Raw genomic sequence first — 20,680 nt, 5'->3', positions numbered from 1 at the left:
AGGGAAAAGTCCCAGCATAACCATCTCTCCTTGTAACTCAAGCCCTCCAGTCCTGACAACATCCTGGCGAATCTTTTCTGCAACTTCTCCGGCTTAATGACATCCTTCCTCTAGCTGGGTGACCAGAACTGCCCACATACTCCAAGTGTGGTCTCAGCAATGTCCTGAACAGTTGTAGCCTGAGGTCCCAACTCTTTGGGTACAAGAGTGCCCTGACTGAAGAAGGCAAGCGTGCCAGACATCCTCACCACCTTTAGGAAGGAGTGAAGTCTTGGAGGGGTACAAGTCTTGGCTACCTGTACCTCTCCAAGACTTCACTCCTTCCTAAAGCCCGCTGCCCAGAATGGAACACCAGGCTCTCGCTGGGACCTACCCTGTGCTTTATGAATCTATCACATAACTTCCTTGGATTTCACCTCCCTCCTTAACTTTGTTCCATGTAGTCTACAGTGCTTCTCATCACACCGTGTTCAATTGTGATAAACTTCAACTGCTCCCTGTCTCCGATTTCACCAGGATGCCCTTGTCCTCCTGTTGATACCATTCTTACCCACTCCACATCCACACTTCATATCAGCTGCAGCCTTGGAGATGTTGCCTATATAGCCTAATCCATGTCACTAGTATTTAGCCTAAAGATCAGTGCTCTTATCACCAGTCCCTATAGAACACTCCTGTAATGTCCACCTTGTCTCATAAACATTTACCACTAACTTAATATAGTGAAACATCAGTGGGAAATTAGAAATTCAAATATCGTCAAGGTCTGTGTTTTAAAGAAGCATGGCTTGTTTTCTCCCTGTGAAAACCTTCAGATAGTTTTATCAGTCGCACAAACCCTGACACTTATATTCTGCAGAATCTTCACACTTACCATGCATACCATTGTTAAAATCTGATAAACGACACTCTGGGCTCCGAGTTCAACCACGTTAATTAACCCTGTGGACGAGAAACAGTACGGTGAGTGAGTAATGGAAAGCTACGGCCAAGAGAGGGGTCACTTCTGTGTCCAGGCCAAAACAGGCTCTTCGGCCCATCACCTCCATGCTGACCATTTTGCCCATCTACACTAATCCCATTCGCCCGCATTGGGACCCTATCCTTCTATGCCTTGCCTGTCTAAATGCCTCTTAAACCAGTCCCCCGAGGAACACTCCTGTAACTTCACCTCCTCTGGCAGAGCATTGCAGATGTAAACAAGACACTGGTAACTGGTTGCTTGCATTAAACCCAAATGTGTGTTCTAACCCATGCCTGAAGCTTACACTGAAGTCATCAGAGGCAGGTTGTGTTACTGGGGAGCAGAGCCTCAGTGACATCACTGTAGTGACTGGTGGGCTGCGATTGAGAAGGAACTCCCACTCTCAAAACTGGATGCAGGAAGGCTTAACTCTTCAGTGGGAACCAGTTCCTCCTGCCCAGCCTGAGGAGACCACTCTTCAATTGTCCTTAGTCTATCCACCGTCCTTTTCCACTCCACCCTCCCTGGGACTGACGGAGCGGATGAGCAGGCAGGCGCGGTAGTGTAGCAGTTAGCGTAATGCTATCACAGCACCAGTGACCCGGGTTCAATTCCCGCCGCTGTCTGTAAGGAGTTTGTACGTTCTCCCCGTGTCTGCGTGGGTTTCCTCCGGATGCTCCGGTTTCCTCCCACATTCCAAAGACGTACGGGTTAGGAAGTCGCAGGCATGCTATGTTGGCGCCGGAAGCGTGGCGAAACTTGCGGGCTGCCCCCAGAACGCTCTACGCAGAAGATGCATTTCACTGTGCGTTTTGACGTACACGTGACTAATAAATATATCTCTTATCTCTCTTATCCAGGTTTTGAGATGCTGCTCAGACCCCACCAATGGCGTGTTGTCCACGTCGCCTGGTGATGGGCCGGCCAATGCACCTCTTCCCCTCAACCCGGAAGCCCAAAACCCAACCTCGAGATCAGCTCCCTCAGTAGACTGCGTGCCCAAGATCAGAAACCGGCAGAAATGCAGCCAGTTCCCACCCTTGATCCTCGAGGCCATTTTTTTTTGTTGGAGGACTTTTCAATATCCGTTTGGATAAATTCAACACCAAAGATATAGGGCTGAACTCCCACTGCAGTTGGATAAGGGGTGGAGCCACTTAGAGCACGTGACATCTAAATCTCACCCGACACCTCACCGACAGGTTGGGAATAAATTTAGTTCCGCTGAGGTCAGCGGAGGCAGAGCAGGGAAACAGGGCCCCAATTGTGTTACTGCATGATAGCAGGATCGGGAGAGAGGGAGAAGGACCAAAGGGATTGCTCAACTGGGAGCCAGCGTCAACTAGATGGACCAAATGACATCCCGTGGTGTCGTAATATTGGTTGATTATTGTCACATGTACCAAGATGCAGTGAAAAGCTTTTGTTTGCGTGCCATCCAGACAGATCATTCCGTACATTATTACACTGAGGTAGTAAGAAGGAAAACAGAATGCAGCCCTCTTCGTCCTCTTGGACACCTCATCCTGGCCTTCTGCCCGCTCTGCATCTCTTCATCTCTAACTGCCGACACCTGCTGAGTTCCTCCAGCACTTTTTGTGTATTGCTCCAGATTCCAGCATTTGAAGAATTTCTTGTGTCGCTGAATAAAGTTGTTGCAGTGCAAGTGGACAAGTGCAAGGGCCACGACGGGGTAGATTGGGAGATCAAGAGTTCACCTTTACTGTAGGAGAGGTCCATTCAAGAGTCTGATAACAGCAGGATAGAAGCTGTCCTTGAGCCTAGTTGTACGTGCAATCAAGCTTATGTATCTTCTGGCTGACAGGAGAGGATAAGTGGACCACGTCCTCTTTATCTGGAGCAGGGACCTCCTATGGACAACACAAAAACACCGACACCACCAAAGCTGCTGGCAGTGGCACTGAGGCTACAATGGGAAGGGGTGGTCAACCCCTTTCTGGATATAACAACTTCCATGTTAGTTTTCAGCTTCTACATAGAACACAGAACATAGAACACCACGGCACAGTACAGGCCCTTCGGCCCACCATGTTGTGCTGACATTTTATCCTACTCTAAGATCTATCTAATCCTTCCCTCCCACAAAGCCCCCTATTTTTCTATCATTCATGTGTCTAAAAGTCTCTTAAATGTCACTAATGTATATGCCCCTACAACCTCTGCCGGCAGTGCGTTCCACGCACCCACCACTCTCTGTGTAAAAAACTTACCCCTGACATCCCCTTTATACCTTCCTCCAATCACCTTAAAATTATGTCCCCTTGTGTTATCCATTGTCACCCTGGGAAAAAGTCTCTGACTGTCCACTCGATCTATGCCTCTTCTGTGTAAACCTACCCCATGTTCCTGACCCCAGTGCTCCTGATCCCCATCCTGCCCTTGGCTCTGGGTCCTGCCACACACCCAGCTCACATTCCGGACCTCCCCTCTTACGGCAGCCCCGCCCAATCCCAGGTATTCCCAACAGTGATCTCATGGGTATTAAGTCAGTGGATAATGAGACACAAGAGGCTGCAGACGCTGCAATCTGGAGCCACAGACAATCTGCTGGAGGGACTCAGTGGGTCGACCAGCATCTGTGTGGGGGAGTGGGGGTGGGGGGGGCTCAAGGAATAGTCAACGTTTTGGGTCAGGACTTCCAGTCACTTGTCATTTGAACTCTCTGCCAGTCCTGATGCAGTGTTTCAACCCAAAACGTCAACCCTCACCACTCACTCATTGCAATGCACCACCACCAGTCACCCACTACCAGTCACCCATCAGCCAACCTAAAATGGCTCCCTCTCTGGAAACGCCTCCATTTTAAAATTCCTGCACAGTGGAGCCCTTCTCTGTCTCTCCAACTTCCTTGGAGCTTAGGATTCCTGCCTGCCTCCAGCTCTGGCCTCCCAGCTATCTTTGGTTGTAACTGCTCCACCAATGACAGCCGTGCCTTCAACTGCTCTAGGAACCCCTCGGAATCACTCTCCGTTTCTCCACCCTCTCTCTCTTCCTTTAAGGTACACGTTAGAAGCTCCCACTTTGACCGAGCTTTTGGACACTTTCTCCAACACCTCCAGTATTTCCTGGGAAACCAACGGAGATTTCTTGTTGGATGTTTCGGTTAGTCATGAGACCCACCGCAAGTAAATGGAGTGGAATTAGGCAGTAAAAAAATCCATCGTTATTTACTGACCAAGTGGAGTATTCGACGAAGAGTTGCTAGCTTATTTACCTGAAAGGAACATTCCAATTTCATAACTCCACCACTCAATGCACAGCATAAGCATGCTGGGGATAGCCAGTCGGACAAAGTGACCCCACTCCTGCAGACACTCAGTGGACCATCCTATATATAAAATATTTGTCTGTTACTGATGCAAGGTAGACAAGATGAAGTGGGGGGGGGGTGGTGGTGGGGGTGGGGGGGGGTTAAAAGTGATGCTTCAAACCATCTAGTTGGCTCTATCTTTCTAAGTTCAGGACTAGCTGGTTTTAGAAATCTGTGGATAATCCTCCAAGATTTTCCTGGTATTTCTGGGAATTATAAACCAAAGTCCATAACATTGCTTCCTACAAAGCACAGGACACAGACAATAAGGGAAGTAAAAGATAAACTTGTGTTATTGCATAATCTTTCTCAGTCCTGGAAGGTGTTATTGTGCGAAAAGGTTCTTTGAGGTCTCAAAGGCCAAGGACTCTGGGCACAGTCATTGGAGTTTTAAAAATGATTTATTCACAAAGACAAACGCGAGAACAGATTGAACGGGAACGGATAGTCCTGGAAGGTGTGGAGGGAAAACAGGTGGGATATTTTTCCGCTGGTTACAGAGGTAGGGGATAAAACCAGTTTGAGTGACAGTCAGGTTTCACCCAATCAGATACTGAGGAGTCGTGCTGCTTTGCGAGTATGAACTGAGCACGCTCAGTTGAGTTGTCCTGTCCTCTGCACTCACCAAACCTGCCGAGACTGGAAGAATGGGGGAGGGGGAGGCATTGGGGAGTCACTGGCCTGTGCAGGGAGTGAAGTCAAGATGGGGAGACGGAGGTGTGTATCAGTCTTTTGAACCAGGTGGTGAGAAGTTACCTGCCCAGGTCTCCACGTATAGCTTTCTCCATCGGATGTAGAAGAACAGGAAGATAGCCTGGCAGTACCAAGAGACAACGCTGGCTGCAGCTGAGCCTCTGAAACACACCAGGTTCATGGTTAAAGACTGCATTGAACCGCCTTTGGCTTCAGTAAAACCGACGTAGAATGGATGCTACTGCCTTCAGTCGTTTGTGGTAACAGGCTTCAAGTTCCGCTGGGTCCACGAACCAAGGAGAAGCCATAGTGTGGTACCCGAGCAGCTTGTGGTCTCCCTCACCATCCCCATCAGTCTCCCCGGCTCCGTGGCCCTTCCCAACCATGGTAAGGAAAATGGGATCAGGAGCAAAGGTTTAGAGGGATACCGGTCAAACCTGGGCAAATGGGACTAACTTAGGTGGACGCCTTGTTTGGCATGGATGAGTTGGGCCGAAGGGCCTGTTTCTGTGCTGTATTACTTATGATTCCATGACTCTCAGTCCCTCATGGCTGCTCTGCCATCCAATAAGATCATGGCTGACTTTTTACCTCAGTGCCATTTTCCTGCCCTAAACCCATATCCCTTGGTTCCCTTAGTGTTCAAAACTCCATCCATCCCTACCTTGAATATACTCAAAATGACTGATAGTCCACTGTCCTCTTGGGTAGAGAATGCCAAAGGCTCACCACCTCCTCGGAGAAGAAGTGTTCTCCACCTGTGCGCTGAATGGCCAACTGTTACTCTGAGGCTGTAACCCCTGGCTTTACACACCCAGCTCAGGGGAAACACCATCCCTACATCTGGCCATAATGAAGCCAGCAAAGCTGTGATTCATTGCTGAGCCACCTTTTACCTGGTGCCTAGTGAGGTGAAGCTACAGGGTTGTTGAGGGAAATGACTAAGTTACCGTAGGTTAACTAGGAAAAAGGGTCTCTATCCGAGTACAGAAGCCTGAAGTCCCACACCACCAGGTTCAAGAACAGTTACTTCCCTTCAACCATTGGGTTCTTGAACCAACCGGCACAACCCCAATCACTACCTCAGTACAGCAGCACTATGACCACTTTACCCTACAATGTACTTTTTTTTTGTTCTAATTGTGTTCTTTCTTGTAAGAATTGTGTATAATTTATGTTTTTCTTGTGAATTCTGCTTATCTGATGCTATGTGCCTGTGTTGCTGCTGCAAGTAAGTTTTTCATTGGACCTGTGCACACATGTATTTGTGTATATAAAATATCTTTATTAGTCACATGTACATTGAAACATACAGTGAAATGCATCTTTTTTTCTGCATAATGTGTTCTGGGGGGCAGCCTGCAATTGTCACCTCGCTTCCTGCGCCAAAATAGCATGCCCACAACTTCCTAACTCGTACGTCTTTGGAATGTGGGAGGAAACCGGAGCATCCGGAGGAAACCCACGCAGTCACGGGGAGGACATACAAACTCCTTACAGACAGAGGCCGGAATTGAACCCAGGTCACTGGCGCTGTAAAGCGTTACGCTAATCGCTACACTACCGTGCCCATAAACTTGGCTTTGACTTTGAGTACAGCACAGGAACAGGCCCTTTGGCCCACGATGTCTGTGCCCAACATGATGCCAACTTAAGCTGAATTCTTTGTCGTGGGGCTTTCCCTGCCCTAACAACCTGCCAGCTCGTCCCACCAGTCTCCAGCTGATGGACTGAACAATGGAAGCTATAATTAACGTTGAACATCTTCATCGCCTCTGCTCTCTGATCTAAGAAGCAGAGCCTCAAGTTTCTCTGGTCTCCTCATCGAAGGAAAGCCTCGTCAGAGAATCATACAGCATGGAAACAGGCCCTTCGGCCCACTGAGTCTGTGCCAACCGTCAACCATCCATTTACACTACAACAATCCTGGTTTTGTTTCATTTTCCCCACATTCCCATCAACTGCCCCCAGATTCTACCAACTCATCTACACACTAGGGACCATTTACAGCAGCCAATTAACCTACCAACCCGCACGTCTTTGGGATGTGGGAGAAAACCAGAGCACCCGGGGGAAACCCACGCAGTCATGGGGAGAACATGCAAACCCCACACAGACAGTGCCAGAGGTCAGGATTGAACCTGGGTCTCTGGGGCTTTGAGGCAGTGGATCTATCACCCACGCCACTGTGAATCATTGGTCTCGCCCACCCCATTTCCTGTGCCAGTACCTCTTTCTGGGAGTGGAGTCCCTGGAAATTCCCTGATATTCCCCTTGTGGCATTCAGTCAGGGAGAAGAGCAGCAGGAAACTGGAAACAGATCCCAACCTGCTCACTTGGTGAATCCCGAGATCATGGGAAAATGAATGGAGGGGAAGAGGTTGAAAGAGAGAACTGTGAAGTGAACCACACCTGGCTTGCACAGGCAAGAACGCTTGCTGGCAATGGAACCACAGAGGACTCCAGGTCAGGTTGCTTGGACCTTGAACCACATCCCACTAAGCAGAACAGCCCCGCAATTCCCAGAGCCTCAGACTTACATCCTGGGTTTTGAGTACCCTCCTTTCACCGTGTCAGTTCCAGAGTCGTAGAGTTATCCAGCACAGAAAAAGGCCCTTCAGCCCATCCGTGCTGACCAAGATGTATATTCAAGCTAATCCCACTTCCCAGCACTTGGCCCATATCCCTCTAAACTCTTGTCATCCACATACCCGTCCACATACTTCTTAAATGTGTCTGATGTACCCGTCTCAGCCACTTCCTCTGGCGGCTGGTTCCATATATCTACCACCCACTGCGTAAAAATGTTGCCCCTCAGGTTCTTTTTACCTCTAACCTTAAAACTATGTCCTCAGGTTTTCAATTCACAACCCTGGAAAAAAAAGACCTCTCGCCCTATCTATGCCCCTCATGATTTTATCTACCTCTGTGAGACCCGGCCTGTCCAACCTCTCCCTTTCACTCAGTTCCCCAAGTCTTGGCAACATCCTTGTTATTTTTTTCCCCCAGTTTAATCACATCCTTCCAATAACAGGGTGACCAAAACTGAACACAAGTCCAAGTGCGGCCTCACTGACGTCTAGTACAATCGCAACATAACCTCCCAGCTTCTATATTCAGTGCCCTGACTGATGAAGGCCAGCGTGCCAAATGCCTTCTTCACCACCCTGACTACCTGTGACTCCACTTTAAGGGAACTACGCATCTGTACTCCAAGGTCCCTCAGTCCTTGACCTGCTGAGGGTCTAAAACTTGAACCATTTTAGACCCTACCAGCTGGTGAGTCCACCCCTCCAACTCCCAGCCTCCTCACCACCACCTCCCTCTTCCTTCCACAAGTTGCAGGAAACTCCTCTGTTACTCGGTTGTCCAGCAACGTCCTGGGACCTTCCTGACCGTCATCCCTGCTGAGCACGTCCAAGTAAACCAGGCTCACCGCCAACCCCACTCATCAGCTCGCTCACAGCCCCCCCACCCCCCACACCCCCTCCAACCTCCCCAACCCTCAACCCATTCAGGCCTGGTGAAAGTAACAGCCAACGGGATGGCAGAGATGTCACAAGTCAGACAGAAAACCACAGACACTTTACAACACAGGAGACCATTCAGCCCATTGTGTGCATACTGGTTTGGAAAGACCTCTCCAACCTAACCCCACCCTCCAGCCCTGGGCCCTGGGCCCTGACCCCTGCAGCTTCAAGTACACATCCACGCACTGTTAAAGTGCTCTGAGAGTTTCTGCCCCACTGACCATTCTGATGGTGATCCCGAGATCTCGACCCACCCCCGGGGTCAATGGTGCTTCCCTCTTGTCCCCTCCAATCACCCAACCAATTAAAGGTCGTCACCCGGGTTACGGCAGGGTTCCGTCCCTGTGGACCATTCGTAACCCGAGCGGTTCACAAGTCAGAATCGAGTTCCCACGAGGCAGAACATTGAACAGTACAGCACAGGAACAGGCCCTTCAGCCCACAATGTCTGTACCAAACACGATGCCAACGTCAGGCGGGTGTACATAAGTCGGGCGTTGGTAACCTGAGGAGGACCTGCACTTTAAATCTATTCCCCCTGGTTTTGGACCCAGGAAAATGGATCCTTCCTATTTATTCTGTCTAGCCTCCTCTTAATTTTATACACCAAATATTTCAGCTGAAAGAGAATTAAATTGACTTGCTACTTACTGAATGCCCAGAGGTAGCATGTATACCAGGATGTAATTCACTGCTGCATTGAAAATGTTGGCCAGAAAACCAGTGAAAACCTGCGGCATGTTTATTCCCTGGAGTGAGAACAGCAGAATGTCAGTCCTTCAGTGGAGGGTAGGAGTGGTGTCTCACTGTACAATGGGAGGAGAAAACACCTCACAACTGCAACAGGTCAGCACATGGAATAAAAACCGTTGAGAGGGTGCAAAGGAAGTGAAGAAGTGGGTGCCAGAAGGGAAGAAGCTGGGAGTCTTTATGCATAAACCTTTGGGTAGATTAACAGAGCAGCTAATGAAGATATAGGATCCTGGGCTTTATCCTGGCCGGAGCAGTGTAGAGCAAAGTGGTTGTATTATACTGCTAAAGGGCACTAGTTCGGTCCCAGCTGAAGAGCTCCATCCAAAGCACGAACCAATCGTCACTTCCTTCCATCCATTCCTGGTACGGAGGCTCCAATGCGCAGGATCGCAAGAGGCTGCAGAGGGTTGTAGACTCAGCCAGCTGCATCACGGGCACGACCCTCCCCACCATTGAGGACACCTTCAAGGGGCGGTGCCTCAAGAAGGCGGCATCCGTCACGAAGGAGCCTCACCACCCAGGACATGCCACCTTCTCGTTGCTACCATCAGGGAGGAGGTACAGGAGCCTAAAGACCCTCACTCAACAATTCAGGAACAGCTTCTTCCCCTCCGCCATCAGATTTCTGACCAGTCCATGAACCCCTGCACTATTTATTTATTTTGTAATTTATAATAATTTTATGTCTTTGCACTGTACCGTTGCCGCAAACCAACACATTTCATGTCCCATGTCAGTGATAATAAACCTGATTCTGATCCAGTCCACCCCCATGGTGCGCTGCATCAGGAAGGCTGACGGTATTGTCGAAGACGCCTGTCACCCTGGCCATTCCCTTATCCCTCTTCTACCTTCTGGGAGAAGATACAGGAGCTTGAAAGCCTCAAGAACAGCTTCTTCCCCACTGCTGTCAGGATCCTGAACCAATCACATCCCCTTCCTGGTGGAGCTGCCATGTTCTCGAACCCTGACTTCTACCCCTTCCGTTATTGTCACTTTAGCATTTCTTTTTGCACCACCTCACTTCTCACCACTGGACTTTGTACCATTCTGTCGTCCTGCGTTCGTCTCTGTATTTACTGTTGTGTTCATTATTACCATGTATACTGTTTACTCTGTGAGCTCATGCAAACAAGGAATTTCTTTGCACCCTGGTGTATGTGACAATAGCCTAATCTAATCTCATTATGAAAGATACTGAGCCTTTGGAGAGGTACAGAGACATCTACCAGCATGGTTCTAGGGACGAGGAATTACTGTGATGGGGATAGACTGGGAATAGAGACACAAGAGACTGCAAGTGCTGGAACCTGGAGCAAAAAGCAAGCTGCTGGGGGATCTCAACAGGTCAGGCAGCATCTGTGGAGGGAAATGGACAGTTGAAACTTCCTTCATATGGAATGGGTCAATGTTTTGAGCGAAGACCCTTCACATGGAATGGGTCAACGTTTCAGGTCGAGTGCCTTGATATGGACCACTGAAAACCCAGTCCAAATGAAATGCCTCGAGCTAAGGTGATGATTGACTGGGAATGGCGGCACTGAAGGCTAAGGGGAGATTTGATGGAGGTGTCTGAAATCAGGAAAAGCTTACAAAAGGGGGAACTGTTTCCAACGGCTCAAGGGGAAAGGCAGGAGGCATAGACTTAAGATAATGGGAAAAGAAACAGAGGTGACACAGGGAAAAGCCACTTTTGTGAAGAATGGTTTCGGTTTGGAAAGTTCTGCCTGATGAGGCAGAGTGAATAGATTCTACTAGTGGCCTTCCAGAGGAATTGGACAAGTACTTGGAGGAGAGGTTGCAGAAATATGGGAAGGAGAGAATAAGTGAGATTGACTGGACTAATGAAGAATCTTCATCATGCACTCAAACATTAATTAAATCAACTTCTCCGAATTTATTATTCAATGACTGTACCTGATTTTGAAGGTATTTGATCTCCAACTGATAAAGAAATATTGCCTAGGAAGAGGCAGAAAGACAACAGTTTACATAAGTAAAGACTTACATTGCTGGAACGCCGAGATGTATGCATGCAGAACGATGGGTCTGATGGTTTGGCGGGACCACCTCGTGTATCAGAGTGCCACGACAAGGATCCGGATCCAACCCCAGTGGCTGTGGAGTTAGCTAACCTGTGCTGTGGGCACCATTCACCTCCCAGACTCTGCACTAGTGGGAGTGAAAATCCGTCAGGGTTCCTGATCCCGATTAATGTCCATCCGCTTCTTCAAGAAAGTAGCTTGTGGGGAAAACAGGGGAGGACTAGTTTGGAGTTGACCTAGCCTTGTCTGGGCCTTTTGTGTATAAATGGGCTTTTATTCTGTTTTGGCCTCCCCAAGAGATCACATCAATTTGACTGCGGTGGGAATGTGTATACTTCCCTTCAACCATTTGATTCTTAAACCAACCGGCACAACCCTAATCACTACAGTTTAGCAACACTGTGACCACTTTGTTCACTTTGCACTTTTGTTCTAATCGAGTTCTTTTTGTAAAAATTTATGTTTAATTTATGTTTTTCTTGTGAATACTGCTTATCTGATGCTATGTGCCTGTGATGCTGCTGTAAGTTTTTCATTGCACCTGTGCAGACATGTACATGTCCAAATTGAGAATTCATTCAGGTTAATTAAAATGAATCGCCCTCCCTCTAATATCTCCCCATGTGGCTCTGTGGCAAACTTTGTTTCATTCCCCTCCTGTGCAGGCATTAATACTGCAGGCATAAGGTGATACTCCAGGCACTATCTTCAGAAGAATCTTCAGTGTGCATATAAATATTCTCCAAAGTTATTATTCAGTAACTGTACCTAGAAGGTTTCTGATCTCAAACTGATGAAGAAACACAAATTTTGTTCTTCAAGTTGTTTCCTCTCCCTCTCTCCATTTGCTTCCACTGTTATATCTCTGCCCTGTCCTAGTTCTGCTAAAGGGTCATCGACGTGAAATACTAGCCGCTTCTCTCCCCATAGATGTTACCTGACCTGCTGAGTATTTCCAACATTACTTTCAGCTTCTGTACCACTTTGTTTGTGTACTGAGTGGGTTAATTGCAATGCTTTACTCACAGGGAGGGCAGGGATGAATATCTTCACGTACGATGTTGTTAACCTGTTTGAGAAATTGAAGGCACTGTTAAAAGTAGGAAAACTACAAGTCAAACAATCGCAAACTCAACACAGGCAGCAGGGTTCAACAGCTCACTGAAGCAGAGGAAGGTGATTTAGGAGCAGGGGGCTACAGGTCCACAGATGGGTTTTGGATAAGACCCATACTGCACCAGGATTTTGCCAAATGAAGAGTGGACACGTCTCCACAGGAGAAAACAATCAGAACAGATCCTCCTAGAGTGTGGGTGTGAGAGAGAGAGAGGGGGGCGGGGGAGAGGAGGGAGGGGAGGGGGGAAGGGGGGATTGGCAGAAGAGGCAGAGATGACATAAGCAGCAATGAGAATTTGGACTATATATACTGTATGTACTTATGGATGAAAAGTAGGTGGTCAGTACCATATATTGGGAGTTCCTTGCTGCTCTTAGAGTAAGCACCTTCGCTAGAAGCTGCTGTGATTTGTAACATTGTAAATAGAACTATCAACACTCCAGTAGAAACGAAGATCACACCCAAAGTGAGACCATGTCCTTATACTTTTTTCTGCCCTGTCTTGCACACACAGTGCCTGCCTTTCTCTGTCATCCACCATCCAGACCATGCCATCTTCTCGCAGCTCCCATCGGGCAGGAGGTACAGAAGCCTGAAGTCCCACACCACCAGGTTCAGGAACAGCTACTTCCCTTCAACCATTTGGTTCTTGAACCAACCTGCACAACCCTAATCACTACCTCAGTATAGCAACACTGTGACAACTTTGATCACTTTGAAATACAATTGACTTTGTTTTTTTTTGTTCTGATTGTGGTCTTTCTTGTAAAAGGTGGGTAATGGGGGGTGTTACAGGGGTAGGTGGGTGGTGTTACGGGGTAGGTGTGTGGTGTTACAGGGGTAGGTGTGTGGTGTTACAGGGGTAGGTGTGTGGTGTTACGGGGGTAGGTGTGTGGTGTTACAGGGGTAGGTGGGTGGTGTTACAGGGGTAGGTGTGTGGTGTTACGGGGTAAGTGGGTGGTGTTACAAGGGTAAGTGTGTGGTGTTACAGGGGTAGGTGTGTGGTGTTACGGGGGTAGGTGTGTGGTGTTACAGGGGTAGGTGGGTGGTGTTACAGGGGTAGGTGGGTGGTGTTACAGGGGTAGGTGTGTGGTGTTACGGGGGTAGGTGTGTGGTGTTACGGGGTAAGTGGGTGGTGTTACAAGGGTAAGTGTGTGATGTTACAGGGGTAGGTGTGTGGTGTTATGGGGTAGGTGTGTGGTGTTATGGGGGTAAGTGTGTGGTGTTACAGGGGTAGGTGTGTGGTGTTACAGGGGTAGGTGGGTGGTGTTACAGGGGGTAGATAGGTGGTGATACAGGGGTAGGTTGGTGGTGTTTCAGGAGGTAGGGGGGTGGTGCTATGGAGGGTAAGTGGTGATGTTATGGCAATGTTACGGTGAAGACTACAGACCATTGTGAAGGGAAGGGAATTCGCAGTCTGGAGCTCAGCTGAGTTCGGGGTCACACCGTGCCGGCTGCACATGATCTGCTTCCCCCTCAGGAAGGGGAAAACTCACGAGCCAGAGCCTGTGTGTATCATGGGCAGTTATAGCTTGTGTCCATCCTTTCCTTGTATGTTGCTGTGACCTTGGACACACCATCACTTTGGCATCCCTTGTAAAAATGTTTACATATAAGCACCACTTTGCTTTGTGAAATGTATGAGGACCCTCACCTGGCCACCTCAGGAGACTGTTTGAAAGCCGACAGGATGTGCTCGGTGTTAAGAAGGAGAGCACAGCAGGGAAAACAGAAGATCATGAGGATGAGAATCCCTCGCTGAAGAATCACACCGAGTCTCTTCAAGTTCTTGCTGCCATGTGTCTGAAAATGAGAAGATAAGGTAAATTTGTCTGTGCCTATTTGTTCAGGGGAATTTGCATGATCAAAGATGCCCTTTGCAATGTCAGCAAAGGACAGTAACATTGTCATCATCCTTAACTTAACACCATTGTTGGTTGGTTGTTGCTGGGGGGCGCACTCGGTCGATGTGCAAGTCCCTCAGACTTCACCCTCAGCTGCAGAAGCTTCAGGCTATTTGGACCATTGTGGTACCAGACATGCGTGAGATATTCTTTACACTGCGCTTCTGAGAGCTTGCAATGTTCGTTGTTGTGTAGGATGAAAGCTGATAAAAACGTTCAAAATCATGAACAGATTTGTGGGAACTAAATGAAGGAATGTTGTAGCCGGACAGGATGAGGACAGGATTTTGAACATCGAATTCTCCACTTGAGGTGATCCCCACGCCCCTTCCCCACAGTCACCTCCACCATACTTCTTCTCTTCTTCCCTTTCCTGGCCTCTAGTTTTCTACCTTTTTCCCCTCTCTCTCCTTGCCTTTGACCCATCCCCTGGGGGATCTGCTCTCCCCTCCTCCCCTGCACCTGCCTCTCACTAGCTCTTACATGCATTTACTTGTCACCACCTTGTGCCCACCCCGCCTCCCGTCTTTTGTCCACCTATCACTGCTCTGCTTTTCCCTCCTATATATTGGGCTTCCCCTTTTCCTATCTTCAGTCCTGAAGAAGGGTCCTGACCCGAAACGTTGACCGCCTGCTTTTCTCCACGGATGCTGCCTGGCCTGCTGAGTTCCTCCAGCATCATCGTGTTTTTCATCTAGATTCCAGCATCTGCAGTCCTCTGGACGAGGATAGTGCCAGCAATGTCAATGGATGCTCTCCAGTCCTCAACTTGCCTTGTTAGATCATTTCAGAGTAGATGAAGTGTCAGCTAAATAGGTGTGTTTTGTATCAGACCAGACAAGGTAACCAAGGCAGAACTTCCTTCCCCAAAGGACATCCCTGGACCTGAAAGGTTTCAGTAACTCCCGGTCACTATTACTGATACCATGTACCACTGCGTTACAGCAGTTTGTGTAATGGAAATTTGCCCCAACAGAATTCACAAATCACTACTAAAAAATGTGAGATACGGAATTAAAATTTGCTCTTATGGAATTTATGTAAGAAAAACATAACTAAATAAACACAAATTGCAAAAGAAACAGCACATTTCGTCAAGGGTCTGCATTATGGAGAATCACTATGTGGATGGTTTTCTCGGAACACAACCCATCCGAGATGTGGAGGTGTACAGTGCAAACCTTCCTTTCTAAATTAATTTGGGATGTGGTAATTACTGGCCCAGAGGCCAGAGTTCTTGGCCATCCCTCCCACCATGGCAGCTGGGGAACTTAAATTCAAGTTATTAACAAGATATGGAATTTTTAAAAAAAGCTAGTCTTAGCGACAGTGACTATGAAACTATTGAATTGCTGTAAAATCTGATCTGGTTCACTCTGTCAAACAGTGAAGGAAATCTACTGTACTTACCTGGTCTTGCCTCTATGTGATTCCAGACCCATAAATGTGGTTTACTCTTAACCACTTCCTTAATTCAGGAGCAATTAGGGATGTCCGCATCTCATGGACATCCAGGTGATCGGGGAGGAGGTGTGTGATCAGTAGGTCCTGTGGATACTCACCAGCAAGAACTATCACATTGTCACCCCTCACGAGAGATGTTGGAATCAAATAAATTTCCTTGCTGGTGAGGAAGGGGTATCAGCTTCCACTGTACAGCTTGGGGTTCACTGGCACTTACCTGAGAAAAGAGTGTGTCACATGTTGAGGCCAGCCCTGCACCAACAGAGATAGCTGATACATTGATCACCTGTGCAAAATGCAAGGGAAAAAATAGCAAAGTGAATAACATTGTTTGGTTACAAGAAGGGACCTAACTATACAAGCATGAACAATGTAACATTGTCCCCTCCTCACCTCCATCCCTTTATTCCGTGGCCCACTGTCCTCTCCAATCAGATTCCATCTTCTTCAGCCCTTTGTCACTTCCACCTATCACCTCCCAGACTGTCATACCCAGTCTCCCCTCCCCTCCACCTGCCTATCAACCCCCCCCACCCCCTCACCTGGATCCACCTATCACCTGCCAGCTCTTGCTCCACCCCCTCCCCCCATCTTTTTTATATTGGCCATCTCCCCTCTTCCTCCAGTCCTGATGAAGGGTCTCGACCCAAAATGTCGACTGTCCATTTCCCTCCATAGATGCTGCCTGACCTACTGAGTTCCTCCAGCGTTTTGCGTGTTGCTTAACATTGTTATTTTTCTTCTCTTGGCAATTCAACCTCCTTCTCCTACCTCTGAACTCTCTTCCCAAAGGCATGACAACCACAGGATTCACCACTTACCCTGTAACTACTCAAACTGACTATGGGCCATCTGTGGTCTCCTGACTTTGATGATGAGCTTATGCTATGACTGGACTTCTAAAGTGATAGAACATCCAGAGGTCCTTCACAGAGGTAGGGCAAAAGTGTTGAGGCAAAGTAGATGTTTGAGTCACTCAAGACTTGTTCAAAGAGGTGGGTTTTAAGGGGTATTGGGATGGAGATAGGAGACAGCAGAGGTTCAAGAGAATGTGTCAGAGTGTGGGACTGATACTATGAAGATTATTAAACTATTCACACCAGGTAGCTGAACATCTGAAAGAGGGAAAATATTAGAAACTACTATTAAAGATGTTATTGCAAGGTTTTTAGAAATATTTAAAGTCAGAGTGAACATGGTTTTGCAAGAGGTAAATCATGTTTGACCAACTTACTTTATGCCCTCTGAATATGTGGTGTGGGTAAAAGGGGATCCAGAGGATGTTCTAAAGATTCCAGAAGGCATTTGAGGTGCAGCGTCAATAGTTATTATACAAAATAAAAGCACATGGTGTGCGAGGTAACACTTTGTTACGGATAGCAGATTGGCTGGCTAACAGGAAACAGAGGAGGCATAAATGGGTCTTCTTCTGATTGGCAAAACGTAACGAGTGGTGGGCCACGGGTCCTCAACCTTTTTGCAATTTATAAGAATGACTTGGGTGAAGGGACCAAAGACATGTGCTTGCTAAATTTGCTGATGGCACAACAATAGGTCAGAAAGTAAGTAGTGACGAGGACATAAAGAGGCTACAAATTGATATACAGACCCCCCAGGGTTACGAACGCCTGACTTATGGACACTCGTAGATACGTACGAGCTCCCATAACATTACTAGATTCAAAAGTCTGGTGTACATACACATGTTTGTTCCTATGAAAGGCAGAACTAGTTTCCTCTCTCTCTCCATTATTATTTTCTTATCAGTCTAATGTGTTTTTGATGCCATTCGTCACAATACTGTGGAGGTATGGACACCATATCCAGTGATCTTTGTGTATTTTCTGACTTACGGACAAAATTGACTTCAGGACGTCTGTAAAAACAGAACCTGTTCGTTACCTGGGGACAGCCTGTCTATAGGTTGAATGCGCAAAGTTCTGGGCAATGGAGAATCATGTAGGAAGATCAGAAATTGTCTGATTTGCAGGCAAAATTGAAAGGAGGCGTAGTTTCTCAATGGTGAAAGATTTCAAAGCTCTGGGATGTGGAGGGATCTGGGTGTCCTGGTGCATAATTTGCAAAAGCAGCACCCAAAGTGCTGGAGGAACTCAGCGGGTCAGAGTTGCCTGCTCCTAATCCATATATAGGTCCTTCCCAGCTTATGACAGATTTCCCTTCCTGTGGACCGTTCGTAACCCAAACAGTTTGCAAGTCGGAAATGTGGCCATGAACCGAGTTCCCACCCGGCAGAAGATGCCTGCAGCCCCGCAGCAGCCAGCAAATCCATCCCGCCAGTCTCCCAGACACTTGTTCGTATGTACGAGCTGTACATAAGTCAGGCGCTCATAAGCTGGGGAAGAGCTAGATAATGTAGTGGTTAGTGTAACGCTATTACAGAGCCACCGACCCAGGTTCAATTCCGGCTGCTGTCTGTAAGGATTTTGTACGTTCTCCCCGTGTCTGCGTGGGTTTCCTCCAGGTGCTCCGGTTTCCTCCCATATTCCAAAGACGTACGGGTTAGGAAGTTGTGGGCGTGCTATGTTGGCGCCGGAAGCGTGGCAACACTCGCGGGCTGTCCCCCAGAACACTCTACGCAAAAGATGCATTTCACTGTGTGTTTCGATGTACATGTGACTAATAAAGATACCTTATCTTTTCTTATTTGTATGAGATTAATATTTACCCCATGGTGACCAGCAACTGCTGTAGGGTAGTGTTGTGCTGATTGAGGAGGGATCTGCAGTGAATTCCCTTCCTGCTCGCCAAGGCTACAGCTATTCTTTCTAATGTGGAGATTCACTATACAGTTAAGTACACACTATAGACTCCTGTCTTACAAGAAGAACTTATGATTGATCAAAGGATAAAAGTTAATTTTAAGATCCATTGCCTGTATTTTACAAGTACTATGTTAACTGTAAAATAAACCTGTTGATAAACTCACCGTTGTAGCAAGTGAAACTATCTCCAATTCAAGTCTTCCCAAATGTCCACAGAATATGGTGCTGACAGTACTTATGGAAAACTCCATCAGCTGTGCCAAAAACTGTTGACAAAGGAAAAACACAATGAACACAATTCACTCGGAAAACAGGGGGCTTTTCGTCCAAAGAGGAGGGATGCAACTTGATGAAATGGAGACATTTTTAGAGAGCCTTTCAGGATGTCCCTGAACTACTGCAGACGTGCTGTCACTTTTGTGGTATTGGGAATGTGCCACCAAATCTGTGAACAGCGAGCTCCCACAACAGGAATGTATTTATAAACAGATAATTTGGTTAGTGATGGTGAATGAGGGGTGAATATGAGCCTGCAGATAATCACCTCACTCTGCAACTGTGCCATTTGACCCTTTATGTTCATCTGAGAGTTGAATTTGATGCTCAGGTGAATACCCCAAAACTGTATTAGACAGGTTCAGAACTAATAGGGTTATGAAATTGATTAATTAAAATCACTTTGAGTTTGGGAGTTTGACTGAAGGAGCATCATTGACAAAGCTCCCTGATGTTTCAGAGAATGATTGAAACTTTAACTTTTCACTTTACTGTTGCCAACAGACAGAGGCAGCAGAATGAGGAAGTTGCATGTTATTTAAATAGACCACACCCTTTGCATGTTATTTAAATAGACCTATTACCTGAACACCCTGAATATTGGACCAGAGATGTAGGCAAAGCTGTCAACACTGAAGCAGCAAGGAGATCTACTGCAGATACTCTGATAATGTCAGAGCCCAGTATATGCTGAAAGACCAGAGCTATTATATTCTGCTAAATGGACATACTGCCCTAATCGAAGACAGATTTCATTATTCAAACATACAGCAGCAGGAACAGGATACCTGACCCCTCGAATCTGCTCCGTCATTTAATAAGGTCATGGCTGATCTGGATGCAAACTCAACTCAACCTATCTGTCCACCTGTGGTAAGTTTTTGTTCCCATACTTATCAAGTATCTGGCTACCTTGGCCTTAATAATATTCAAAGACTCTCCCAACCCTCAGAGAAAGACAATTCACCTCATTGATGTGTTAAATGAAAGACGCATTTTTAAATGTTGCCTCTCTAAGTCTAAATTCTCCCGCAAGAGGAAACATCCCCCCTGTATCCACCCTGTCAAAACCACTCAGAATCTCACATTTCTATCAAGTCTCTTCTTCCTCTTCTAAACTCCAGCAGGTACAAGTCTAAATTGTCTAACATTTCCTCATAAGATAATGTACCCAAATCAGATAGTTCTCAATTAATCCTTCACCAAATGGCTTCCAGAGTATTAATATCCTTCCTTAAATGAGAATACCAATACTCTACACATTATTCTAGATGTAGTCCCACCAATATCCTATATAACTGGAGCATAACCTCCCTAATTTTGTATTCAATTTCCCGAGGCAATAGCATTCAATTAGCTTTCCTGATTACTTTTTGTATCGGCAAGCAAGCCTTTTATGGGGTAAGTACCAGGATAGGTAGATCCCTCTGCTTCACGGTGGGATCTAGCATCACAGTGCTAGACAATATGCTTCCTTTTTATTTTTGGCAAAATGGACAATTTCAGATGTTCCCACATTATTCATTCGCCAGATCTTTGCCCACTCGCTTAACCTATCCATATCCTTCTGCCATCTCCTGACGTCCCCTCCACAACTTCCTTTCCTATCTTTGTGCCATCAACAGATTTAGCAACCATAACTTTGGTGCCTTTATCCAAGTCACTTAAATAAATAGTTAAATGTTGAGGTCCCAGCACTGGGCAGAACACTTGTTACATTCGGAAATAGAAGCACTTGTAGCTTCTCTGTTTTCTGTTAGCCAAGACAATCTTTTAACCACACCAAAGTGTTACTGACTACACCGAGCTTTTATTTTCTG

The 20,680-nt window shown here is 47.0% G+C and overlaps 1 protein-coding gene across 3 annotated transcripts in view; it reads right to left on the bottom strand.

Annotated features, from left to right (window-relative positions):
* The window catches only part of LOC127581327 (multidrug and toxin extrusion protein 1-like), a 37,012-nt gene that overhangs the window by 9,357 nt on the left and 6,975 nt on the right, over positions 1 to 20,680 (bottom strand). For 2 of the 3 annotated variants that reach the window (XM_052035633.1, XM_052035634.1), the window contains exons 2-10: positions 18,749 to 18,850; positions 16,019 to 16,087; positions 14,088 to 14,236; positions 12,343 to 12,385; positions 11,189 to 11,233; positions 9,170 to 9,267; positions 5,052 to 5,149; positions 4,200 to 4,313; positions 875 to 942 (exon numbers count right to left, since the gene is read on the bottom strand). In XM_052035633.1, the coding sequence (XP_051891593.1) occupies positions 875 to 942; positions 4,200 to 4,313; positions 5,052 to 5,149; positions 9,170 to 9,267; positions 11,189 to 11,233; positions 12,343 to 12,385; positions 14,088 to 14,236; positions 16,019 to 16,087; positions 18,749 to 18,850 (786 nt within the window). The remainder of the gene's footprint in view (positions 1 to 874; positions 943 to 4,199; positions 4,314 to 5,051; positions 5,150 to 9,169; positions 9,268 to 11,188; positions 11,234 to 12,342; positions 12,386 to 14,087; positions 14,237 to 16,018; positions 16,088 to 18,748; positions 18,851 to 20,680) is intronic. The other variant, XM_052035631.1, reaches the window with a different exon arrangement.

This window comes from Pristis pectinata, chromosome 21, assembly GCF_009764475.1.
Source record: "Pristis pectinata isolate sPriPec2 chromosome 21, sPriPec2.1.pri, whole genome shotgun sequence".
Taxonomy (NCBI): Eukaryota; Metazoa; Chordata; class Chondrichthyes; order Rhinopristiformes; family Pristidae; genus Pristis; species Pristis pectinata.
The sequence above is the reverse complement of the archived record's forward strand: the minus strand, read 5'-3'. Positions and strand labels throughout refer to the sequence as shown.